The sequence below is a fragment of the Aquarana catesbeiana genome, linkage group LG03 (genome assembly GCF_042186555.1).
Source record: "Aquarana catesbeiana isolate 2022-GZ linkage group LG03, ASM4218655v1, whole genome shotgun sequence".
NCBI classification, from domain to species: Eukaryota; Metazoa; Chordata; class Amphibia; order Anura; family Ranidae; genus Aquarana; species Aquarana catesbeiana.
Genome location: NC_133326.1, coordinates 317,619,435 through 317,631,438, shown reverse-complemented (window position 1 = coordinate 317,631,438; position 12,004 = coordinate 317,619,435). Strand labels below are relative to the sequence as shown.

At 44.3% G+C, this 12,004-nt stretch overlaps 1 protein-coding gene across 1 annotated transcript in view; it reads left to right on the top strand.

Moving 5' to 3' along the window:
* Nucleotides 1-12,004, top strand: part of UTP20 (UTP20 small subunit processome component) — a 141,541-nt gene that overhangs the window by 86,955 nt on the left and 42,582 nt on the right. The window contains exons 36-39 of the mRNA XM_073620375.1: nucleotides 331-486; nucleotides 3,287-3,427; nucleotides 3,544-3,681; nucleotides 11,609-11,748. Coding sequence (XP_073476476.1) covers nucleotides 331-486; nucleotides 3,287-3,427; nucleotides 3,544-3,681; nucleotides 11,609-11,748 — 575 coding nt within the window. The remainder of the gene's footprint in view (nucleotides 1-330; nucleotides 487-3,286; nucleotides 3,428-3,543; nucleotides 3,682-11,608; nucleotides 11,749-12,004) is intronic.

Below are 12,004 nucleotides of genomic sequence, written 5' to 3'. Positions count from 1 at the left end.
TGACATCGATAGGAGAAACCATGCCCTTTTGCTCCAAATCTTACCCTACCAATGATTATGCATAGACATGCAGGTAGTATAGCAATGGTTTTAATTTTCTGTGATACTTAACAATTTTACTCTGTACAGTCACAGCCAGAATAATACCAAAGTCTCAAGAAGCCGCAATAGGACTTTAAAAAGCACCTTCTTTCCCATACCACTAGGGAAATTGATCTCTTTATTTGAATTTGTGCAGCTGCACTAAAGTTATTGTCTATAGTTCATAACATGTTCTGCGTTGCAAGAATGACAATATAACAGAATGAAAATGTTCTTTTTTTTTTTCAGCTTGGTGATATGTCCCTATGTGACAATGCAGGCCTGTGTCTCACTAGTATTATGAAACTTCTGGCAACAGTTAAACACAGTGAAGGGGAATATCGCGAGATCATACAACGTACCCTGCTAGAAAGCATGAAAAGTGGACTCAGAAGTAAAGTGGAGGTATGGTAATGCAAACAGACACTTGAAGTACTGCTACCCAGGAAAAGTAAAAGAGCATGTTTTTAAGTGGACCTAAACTCGTGAAGTAAAATTTACTGTTACAGGGAACATTTAGATATGGTAATTGTGCCTAGGTAGAACCCTGAAAAATCTTTTGTCTTTAATTACTCATAAAAATAGCACTTCCTGATGCAAGTGTGCCTAGAAACTCCTGTGCCCTACAGCCTCTTAGGTGTATATCTGCATTGTGATATCACTGCTGCTTTTGATTGCATGTCTCACAAGATGTGGAGTGAGATTTGATGATGTCACTACCGAGCTACTTGCTCTTCATCTTGCTGAAAGTACTGAGAGGAGGAAGCTTACTTTTGCCAAGATGGCTGCCTCTACACAGAGAAACAATGCAAAACAATGCATAATACGACAGTATTGTGGAAAAGATTAGCTTTTTAGCTTTGTGGGGGTTTGGATTCCAAAGTGTATTTATTTATAGGGATGCAGGAACTTTTATGCATTATGAGAACTAATATATACAGTGGGGACGGAAAGTATTCAGACCCCCTTAAATTTTTCACTCTTTGTTATATTGCAGCTATTTGCTAAAATCATTTAAGTTCATTTTTTTTCCTCATTAATGTACACACAGCACCCCATATTGACAGAAAAACACAGAATTGTTGACATTTTTGCAGAGTTATTAAAAAAGAAAAACTGAAATATCACATGGTCCTAAGTATTCAGACCCTTTGCTCAGTATTTAGTAGAAGCACCCTTTTGATCTAATACAGCCATGAGTCTTTATGGGAAAGATGCAACAAGTTTGTCACACCTGGATTTGGGGATCGTCTGCCATTCCTCCTTGCAGATCCTCTCCAGTTCTGTCAGGCCGGATGGTAAACGTTGGTGGACAGCCATTTTTAGGTCTCTCCAGAGATGCTCAATTGGGTTTAAGTCAGGGCTCTGGCTGAGCCATTCAAGAACAGTCATGGAGTTCTTGTGAAGCCACTCCTTCCTTATTTTAGCTGTGTGCTTAGGGTCGTCTTGTTGGAAGGTAAACCTTCGGCCAAGTCTGAGATCCGCAGCACTCTGGAGAAGGTATTCGTTCAGGATATCCCTGTACTTGGCCGCATTCATCTTTCCCTCGATTGCTACCAGTTGCCCTGTCCCTGCAGCTGAAAAACACCCCCACAGCATGATGCTGCCACCACCATGCTTCACTGTTGGGACTGTATTGGACAGGTGATGAGCAGTGCCTGGTTTTCTCCACACATACCGCTTAGAATTAAGGCCAAAAAGTTCTATCTTGGTCTCATCAGACCAGAGAATTTTATTTCCCACCATCTTGGAGTACTTCAGGTGTTTTTTTTAGCAAACTCCATGTGGGCTTTAATGTGTCTTGCACAGAGGAGAGGCTTCTGTCGGGCCACTCTGCCATAAAGCCCCGACTGGTGGAGGGCTGCAGTGATGGTTGAATTTCTACAACTTTCTCCCATCTCCCGACTGCATCTCTGGAGCTCAGCCACAGTGATCTTTGGGTTCTTTACCTCTCTCACCAAGGCTCTTCTCCCCCGATAGCTCAGTTTGGCTGGACGGCCAGCTCTAGGAAGGGTTCTGGTCGTCCCAAATGTCTTCCATTTAAGGATTATGGAGGCCACTGTGCTCTTAGGAACCTTAAGTGCAGCAGAAATTTTTTGTAACCTTGGCCAGATCTGTGCCTTGCCACAATTCTGTCTCTGAGCTCCTCAGGCATTTCCCTTGACCTCATGATTCTCATTTGCTCTGACATGCACTGTGAGCTGTAAGGTCTTATATAGACAGGTGTGTGGCTTTCCTAATCAAGTCCAATCAGTATAATCAAACACAGCTGGACTCAAATGAAGGTGTAGAACCATCTCAAGGATGATCAGAAGAAATGAACAGCACCTGAGTTAAATATATGAGTGTCACAGCAAAGGGTCTGAATACTTAGGACCATGTGATATTTCAGTTTTTCTTTTTTAATAAATCTGCAAAAATGTCAACAAATCTGTGTTTTTCTGTCAATATGGGGTGCTGTCTGTACATTAATGAGGGAAAAAAAAAAATGAACTTAAATGATTTTAGCAAATGGCTGCAATATAACAAATATTGTGAAAATTTAAGGGGGTCTGAATACTTTCCGTCCCCACTGTGTAAATATTTGATTTTATTTATTTATTTCAGGTACTTATATAGCGCCGTCAATTTACGCAGCGCTTTACATATACATTATACATTCACATCAGTCCCTACACCCTCAAGGAGCTTACAATCTAAGGTCCCTAACTCACATTCATACTAGGGCCAATTTAGACAGGATCCAATTAACCTACCAGCATGTCTTTGGAATGTGGGAGGAAACCGGAGTACCTGGAGGAAACCCACGCAGACACAGGGAGAACATGCAAACTCCAGGCAGGTAGTGTCGTGGTCGGGATTCAAACCAGCGACCCTTCTTACTGCTAGGCGAGAGTGCTACCCACTACACCACTGTGCCACCCAAAACACAAAAAAAAAAAAATACATACATACACATACAGTGGAACCTCGGATTACGAGCATAATCCATTCCAGGAGTATGCTCGTAATCCAAAGTACTCGCATATCAAAGCAAGTTTTCCCATTGAAGTCAATGGAAACGAAAATATACACTGAACAAACAGCGGAGGCTGTTTAGGGGCGGTTTTCAGGCGGTATTTTTAGCGCAATACCACCTGAAAACCGCTCCAGTGTGAAAGGGGCCTAAGTGTTTATGATTAATAAGCTTTCTCTTTATTTACAGAGTGTTCAGCAAGATTATACTACTTTACTTTCCAATTTGATACGGACCTTCCCAGAGCATCCTGAGTTCTCAGACTTGGTTCAGCTCACAGATTACAATGATCCTGAGATGGACTTCTTTGAGAACATGAAACACATCCAGGTAATTATAATGTATTGATGTATTTTCAGCAATGGATGCGATCTCTGTGAATGAAAAACAAGCATAAGTAATGTCTAGCTATTGAAAGAACAGTGTTTGTATGTTTATTTCCTTAGATCCACAGGAGAGCCAGGGCATTGCGGAAATTAGCCAAACATATCACAGAAGGAAATATGATGCTCTCTTCCAAATCTCTCCAGAATTATATTATGCCATATGCCACCAGCACTATATTTGATGAAAAAATGCTCAAGGTAGGTTGCCATGGATACCTGTACCCCAGATAATTGATTTGTTTTTGCTTTTCAGTGGGAACGCTAATGTTTTGGGCTCAATTTTATTTTCATTATTTTTCATTTCAATATATTTATTGAGATTTTCAGTTCAGATATAAAAGTAACAATACAGATAATGCCCCCTCCTACAGGCCAACATAGCCTGACGAGAGTGTCAAATATGTAAGGGTCAAATATCGAACAATAAATGCTTGGCATATAGCTGTGTGTACATCTCTATGCGTAACTCAGTAATCGTATATGTGCTATCTGTATAATATTTTGCGTTTATCATCTCAGTTTCAATATTTTCTATTGGAAACCTATAACTGTAGTAACAGTAATTACATGTTGTCATAAAACATGGAGGTCCCATGGGGGGCCAGAAGCTCCTATACCATTTTGGCACGTAACATGTATTTGGTTTGGATAGTATATTTGGCTCACCTGTCCTTAGGATTGTCAGTTATCTAAGTATAGTGAGTTTATCTAGACCTTTATAACCACTGTGTACTTAAGTGAGCTGGTTTGATCAGATCCACTGTGCAGAGTGGTCCCAATGTATCAGAATTGGTTAGGGTCACATTGCGCCGGGGCCTCCAGGGTAATCACTCCACCCCAATGGGTTAACACTGTGGAGTAACAGAGCCCATGGTCCCAGCCCGATGACGAGCCCTGTCCATTACGTCACTCCCGGGGATGCTTGTCCTGGCAATCTCCCGGGTCACAACAGTCCCCAGAATAGGGAGGAGGGGGTTGTTTACTTAGGGTCAGGTCAATCTCAATCTAAAGCATAGCTATCGATCTTCTGCTTGTGACAATCCAGTTTGAGTGGTAAATTGCCTTGTGAAGAGCCAAGTGTTAAGCTCGCAACATGCCGACAACAAGTCTGGTGATATGTACCATGAAAAAGAATTAAGAGAGGAAGTGGGGGAGATTGGGAGGAAAGAAAAGAGATAGGGGAGGGGTAAAGGGTATGTGGTCCCTCTGGAAATTCCTTCATGTATGTAGGTGACCCGGGTAAAGCGCGATCTTCATATGTGTGGTCCATGGTTCCCAGACCCCCTCAAAGCGCTGGACCTTGTCCAGCAGCTTTGCAACTGTCTGTTCCTGGGTCATGATCCAGGATATTTTCCGCTTGGCAGCCAAGATTGAAACTGTCGTTTTTTTCCAGGCTTTTGCCAAGGTAAACTTGGCTCCCAAGCACATGAAGAAGATAAGTTGTGTGCACTTAGGGGTGTTGTGCACCCTGCGGTTCAAAAGAATGTATGTGGGGTCTTGAGGAACTTGGGTCTTTGTTATCTTTCGTAATACATGGAGGAATTTGTTCCAGTAGCTTCTTATACGGGGGCAAGTCCACCATATATGGAGCATCATGCCTACATGCCCACATCCTCTATAGCAGAGAGGGGAGGTATCTGGCTATATCTTGGATAGTCTAGCGGGAACATAGTACCATCTCGTGAACACTTTAATGTTCGCTTCTATCAGTGAGATGTTTAAGATACCTTTAGATGATCTGCGATAGGCTTGAAACCACTTGTCAGGGTCCAGCTGGATGTCCAGATCTGCTTCCCAGGATCGAGCGTATGCCGGGGAGTCCACCTTGTCTGCCAGGGAAGCGTATATAATGGAGATGCCGCCCTTTTGAGATCCTATGCTGGAACACCATTGTTAGTACATAGTTGCTTTGGGAGGGCCCCACTTGTCAGTCTAAAGTGTGTGGAGGAAGTGCCTGATGTGGGAAAGTCTGCACTTTTTGGAAACTGGCGTGTCCAGTTTGTTCAGGCAGTGCCCTAATGATTAGAGGGCCATTTGGTGTAAAGAAGTGTCCTATCCTGAAAAGCCTCTTGTTCAGCCACCAGCGAAATGCGTATATATTCATTCCTGGGGGAAAATCAGGGTTGTGAAATAGGTGTGAGAGGGGTCTCGGGAGATATCAGTTGTGTGTGTTTATGTATTGTATCACATAGTGCTAGGGAGTGGGATAGTATGGGAGCTAGGATAGCCAGTCTGTGTTTTGCTGGTCTCCAGAGTAGAAAGTCGAGCGTATGGTGGGGGACTGCCTGCCTTTCTAGGGAGACCCAGTTGGGTTTGTGGCCCCTGGAATATATGATGGAAAATTGGGGCAGTTGTGCTGCTAGATAGTAAAGCCATAAGTTTGGGAGTCCCAATCCGCCTTGGGTTTTAATTCGGAGTAGGATCTCTTTCGTAAAACGGTGACCCCGCTCTCCCCAGACGAAGCTGACAATCTTGGATTGAAGCTTAGTCAAAGTGGATTTTTTAATAGGGATGGTGAGGGAACGAAAGAGGTATAGTAGACGGGGTAGTAATATCATCTTTACGGCTTTCAACCTGCCCAGCCAGGATAGGCCACACTTCAACCACATTATCAGCTCTGCTTCAAGAGAGCGGAGCATGTGTGGATAGTTGGCTGTGTATAGGGTACTAACACTTTTGGTCAGTTTGATTCTGAGATAGGGGATCGCTTATTCTGCCCAGGAGAAGGAAAAATGTTGTTTGAGTTGGTGTATTAGTTTCGGTTGGACGGATATGTTTCGGGCTATTGATTTGGTTACGTTTACTTGGAGACCAGAAATATACCCAAATTCCTTAAGTAGCCGGAAAACATTGGGGGTAAAGATTAGCGGTGACATTTGGAATAACAGCATGTCATCTGCAAAGAGGGCACACTTATGTTCCTCTTGGCCGCATTTAACTCCTTTTATATCAGGATTTGTCCTGGTGGCTATGGCCAATGATTCAATCGCTATAGCGAAGATCAAGGGCGATAGAGGGCATCCCTGCCTCATTCCTCTGTTGATATCGGAGTAATGCCCCATTAAATGCACTTGGGCATTTGGGTTAGACTAAAGGGTGTGTATAAGTCTAAGGAAGTTGACTCCAAACCCCCCACGTTCCAGGATGTCAAAGATGTAAGGCCAGGACACTGGGTCGAAGGCCTTCTGTAGATCTAACGATAACAGGTAGCCTTCCTGACGTGGCCCACCCGTCCCATTGGGATTGTAGGAGGGAGATCAGGTCAACTGCACTATGGATTTGGTCCGGTCCCTGTCTCCCCGGGATGAAGCCCACCTGGTCTTTGTGGATGTATCCAGCAATAAAGCTGGACAGTCTTGTTGCTGGGATTTTTGTCATGATCTTAAGGTCGTTATTTATCAGCGAAATTGAACGATAATTACCGACCTCGCTCGTGTCTTTCCCTGGTTTGGGAACCAGGGAAATATTGGGTATAAAAGTGGTATTCAGGCTGATGGGTAGGGGGGCTCCATTCCGGAGAGAGTTAAAGAAACAAGCCATGTAGGGTGCTAGACGGGAGCTGAATTTTTTATAGTAGCAGACCGAGAAGCCATCTGGTCCTGGAGCAGAGGCTAATTTCAGAGATTTTATAAATTCCACTATTTCGTCTGAGGTGAAAGGTTTGTCTAATAGTTCCTGGTGGGTTTGCTTCAGGTGGGGTAAGTTGAGGTCTTGGAGAAATGCCTCTCTTGTTTTGGGGTGCGTATGAGGTAGGCCTTTATATAGGTTCGAGTAGAAGTTATGGAAGGAGTCCATGATTCCCACTGTATTTTGGGTGAAATTTTTTGTCTTGGTGCGAATTTTGGGCAAGGCTATTGTACGCAACTTTGGACTTGGCCTAGCTGCCAGTTTAGAGCCTAGCCTGTCTTTTTGGTAGTAAAAGCGAGCCCCTGTCCATCTTAAATGTTTCTCGGTTGAGGTGATGAGGGAGAGGTTTAATCTGACTCAAGCCGAATCGAGCCTAGCAAGTCCGGGTGGGGTTGCTTTTGTGGCGTTTACTGAGCGAACGAAAGTCTTCCATCAACTGCTGTATTTCTGCCCTTCTTTCCCCTTTAATTTGGCATTGAAGCTGGATGAGCCTACCTCGCATCACCGTTTTATGCGCAGCCCACAGAGTGCCTGATGAGACCGACTTGGTGTCATTTTGCAAACAGTAATCTGTTAATGCTTTTTCCAGGACTGTGCAATTTGCGGGATTGCTCAATAGAGCTTTATTGAGACGCCATTTGAAGGGGGCCCCTCTCCCCGAATCCACCCCCGAGGGTCATTATGGAGTGATCAGATAAAGGGATGTCATTTTTTTGGAGGCCTCTACTCTTGGGATTGCATGTGAAGAAATTAAAATGTGGTCTATCATAGATTGTGTTTTGTGTGGGATGGAATAGTGTGTGTAATCCTTGGTTTGGGGGTTAATTTCCCTCCAGATGTCAACCAGGCCGTGTGTCTGTATGGTCTGCGCTACACGCAGACTTCGTCTGGGGGGTCTCTTGGCTTTTGCGGTCTGGGGGTTGGACTTGTCCAAAGAGAGGTCAAATGGAGTGTTAGACTAGCCGCCCAGGATTACTGTGCCTAGGAAGTGAAACTTCAGGGTCTGTAGAACGGTTTCGAAGAATTTGTCTTGGTGTGTGTTCGGGGCGTAGTAAGAAGGGTTTTCTTCCCCCCCCGTCCCGTCCCCATGTTAATTGTGCCAGTTACTAGAACGTAACGGCCTTCTGGGTCTTTAATTATTTTAGTAGGTGAGAAGAAAACCCTGTTTGAAAAACATACTGCCACTCCTCACGTCTTGTTGACCGCATTTGCTAGGTGGAATTGAGTGAAATTTTTATGAAGGAATGAGGGATTATAGGTAGCCGGGAAGTGTGTCTCTTGAAGCAGCACTTAGTCTGCTTTTAGTGCGTGGTGCTGTTGCATTATTTTGTGTCTTTTTACTGGGGAGTTGAGTCCCTGCACATTGTGGGAGAAGATCTGCAGTTTTAGGTCTGTTGGTGGAGTTTCAGTCATGGCTTAGTTGGTAGTAGGGTGCTATGTGTAAGGTACTCTTACCAGTCGCAGATGATTTTTCTGACAGATGGAAGGCTAACTGGGCTCCATGGCGATCTGGTCCCGTATATGGGGAGGTAGGAATTCCAGCGAGACCCTGTAACTGATGAAGGATGGGGGGGGGGGAGGAAGAAGAGGGAGGAAAGAAAGAAATGGAAAAAGAGAAAGAGAGAGAAGATGCATTAGATAATACAGTGTACAATAAGATCCCAGTCCCATAAGAGCTGGGGAGAGGCCCAGCCCTTTACCCAAAGGAAACCCAATTTATCCAGAAAGGACATGGGAATCTGACTCCGACAGGGGAAAAAGGTGAAGTTCTCCTATCGACGTCAGACGGAGGTGCACTGTAACCGCTCCAGTCACCCCCGCCATAAGAGTTATCTATAACAGTGTAATAAACTTAAAGTCTGAGCCCTGTTGACACAAAAATAGAGCATAGTCAGGTCTGCATGGTCTATCTCCCACTCCCCCACTCGCGTTACCACTGAGCGTAGTGGGTATGGGTGATAGGTGTCGTAATGACTCCTGCCACCGGCCATGGGAGGGGACGAGATAGCCGCCTGTGACCATATGGCTGATCATCTGGGGAGGCGGCAAATGCCCCAGTTGGAGGGCCCCCACGAGAGACCCACCGTGACACCTTAGGCTCTGCGTTTTTTAGAGTTCCACAGGAATGTTGCAATATCGGTGTAGAGCCAGGAACATAGATGTAAAAATGACGAATAAAAAGGATAAAACCGAAAAAAAAAATATTAATAAGGCTCAAGTAACTTGTAGGTAAAAGAAACCAGGAAACACGGGGAACCGGGGGGGGGTTGTGGGGGGGAGCCGTTCTCCAGGAAAAATCTTCCCTTAAGGAACTTGGGGCCGATCCCGAGGTTTACTCTGGGTAAATGGAACGCCAGTCTAATGACGGTAGGTTGGCCTCAAATACAGATCCAAAGGGAATCTAGAGATTGAAGAAGTGTTGGTAGAAGGTGGGCAATCTCATGGAGGGAAGGACTCCAGTGATCGTTTAAGATGTTGTTTCTGCCACACTTGAGACAGCGGGCTAGTAGGCTATGGGCGTTTAGAAGATGGTGCTCCTCTGTTGGCAGGAGGTGGCGGCAGTTCCTGGGTAATCAGCCCTAGATGTAGTAGGAGTCGTTCACCTTCAGTAAATGAGGAAAAGTTGTATGGTTTGTTGCGGTACGAGAAGTTCAGGCGAAGCAGGAAAGCCCATCCGTAATTGATGTCTTTGTGAGCCAGAACTTGGAGCAATGGTTTCAGCACTCATTGCTTTTGTACCGTGTATGGTGAAAGATCCGCGAAGATTTGGATCTGGTGTCCGATGATCACCAGTTTCATCTCCGAGCGGGATAGATTCATAACTTCTTCTTTGACCGTGTAGAAGTGCGGTTTCACTATGATGTCCCTTGGGAGGCCATCAGAACGTAGGGGTTGTAATGCTCTGTGGGCTCTGTCAAGCTCCAGGCAGTGAGCCGGGATATCAGATATCAGATATTAGATTTTTGATGAATTCCTGAACCGCCGGGTGAACGTCCTTAACGGATTTTGGAAGGCCCCTGATTCTAAAGTTGTAGCGTCTCGACCTGTTTTCAAGGTCATCAATTTTGGAAGAAGCCTCCTCTAGTTGGTCCTGGAGATCCTGGATTCTGGCAGTATTCTGGTTAATTCTCAGAGCCAGTTTTTCTGTTCAATCACCTCTATTCTATCGCCTCTATTCTTGTGCCTATTTGCTGCAGATTAGCATGGGTGGAGGCTGTGATCTGGGTTGCAGTATGTGACAGGCCTTTGGTCAGCATTTGGAGGAGGGGCCATCATGGAGGGGAAGTCCATGGGGGTGAGAGAGGTGCCCCTGATCTCCTGTTCCCACGGGTCTGGGCTGTTCAGCAGCTCCTGTAATGGGGTAGGGGCAAGTCCTCCCAGTGTTCTCCCTAACAGGCATTCAGTGGATGCAAGTGAGGGGGCCACTTTCTGTGGAGTACTCACTGTGGCTTCCAATTGATGAGAGGCAGGGAGATCGGTGTAGTCTTGGTCAGCAATGGAATCTTTAACATTGACTGTGCTTCGCGTGGATGCGGCCGCCATTTTGGAGTGGCCGCGCCGCTGCTGAATCCAATTCCCGGGATAAGTTCCTTTCTGACAGTACCTGCGGACATCAGACGGTAGTTGGGGTGTCCCCGGTCGGCTGGTGGTATCGCCGGACCGGAACAAGGGATCAGATGGCAGCGGTGTGGGTTAGAAGGGTGATGCAAGGCGGAGCTCCCGCTCTAGGCGCCCATCTTGGACGCTGCCGCGCATGCGCCTCCTATTTTCATTATTTTTAAGCTGTTTTGTTTCTAAACTATTATTTTTATATCTGATTTTATTATTAGTATTTATTATTATTTATTCTATTATTAATATCTTTCTTTTAAAATTAAGCAAATGTTGAACTTTCGATGGGAAACCTCCAACCCTCTCCTCCTAGAAGTACACATTCCTAACGCCTATTACTCTCTGTACAGAGTGACCTATCCCTCCCTTCTTCAGAAACTGAAGTCATATTCTCCACTTGGATCACATTTTTGTCTCTCTTGGTTTGACTGGATTGCTGTCATCAAAATGGCATCACTATACCTCTTTGGGGTCCTCCCAGTCTGTTTCCTTCTCATATTCTGCAAAGTATGCAAAGGAAGGAAAATTAGCAATTTTATCTGTGGCAAATTCAGGCCTAGACTTTGCAAATCTTTGCATTCTGTTTTTATGTAGATTTTACACAACATTCCAACTTTTTGGAATCGGGATTGTAAAGGCACAATTTTTTTCTTGCAAAAATATGTCCTTATAATATTTTTTCCCCCAAGAGGTTAACTTAGCCTTTAATATCCAATATTTCATATTTACCAGTCTTAATAAATAAATATTATATATATATACCGTATATATAAAAAAATTTTTTTTTATTTTGTTCCTGACCATTTTAAAGAAAATCTCTGAAATATTAATTGTGGTGTTAACCTGTGTCAAGCCATCTATGAAAATGTTCTCCCTTCCCTTTCAGCATGAAAATATGGTTAATGCATCAGTGGAAATGATTGGATCAGTATGTAAACATCTCCCTTGGTCTGCCTACATGTATCAATTAAAACATTTTATTCACGTGCTTCAGACAGGGCAAGTCGATCAAAAACTGGGTGTCAGGTACAGTCTATAGTAAATTCCTATTTATTTTCCATTATGTTTTGACTTCTTTTTGTCACAGTATGAATATGTATGCTTTGTTCTGCTTTTCCTGGAACCAAAAATAAGGGCGTATGCTGCTTATAATTGTTCAGCAAAATGGTAGCATTGGTTGGTGGAAAAGCAGCAGGCAGGGTGGACCCAGCTTTGTTACTTCATTGATAGCTGACCTGCTTTAGGAAAAGTAGCTGAGAACCTGCATTCAGTTGTCTGAAAG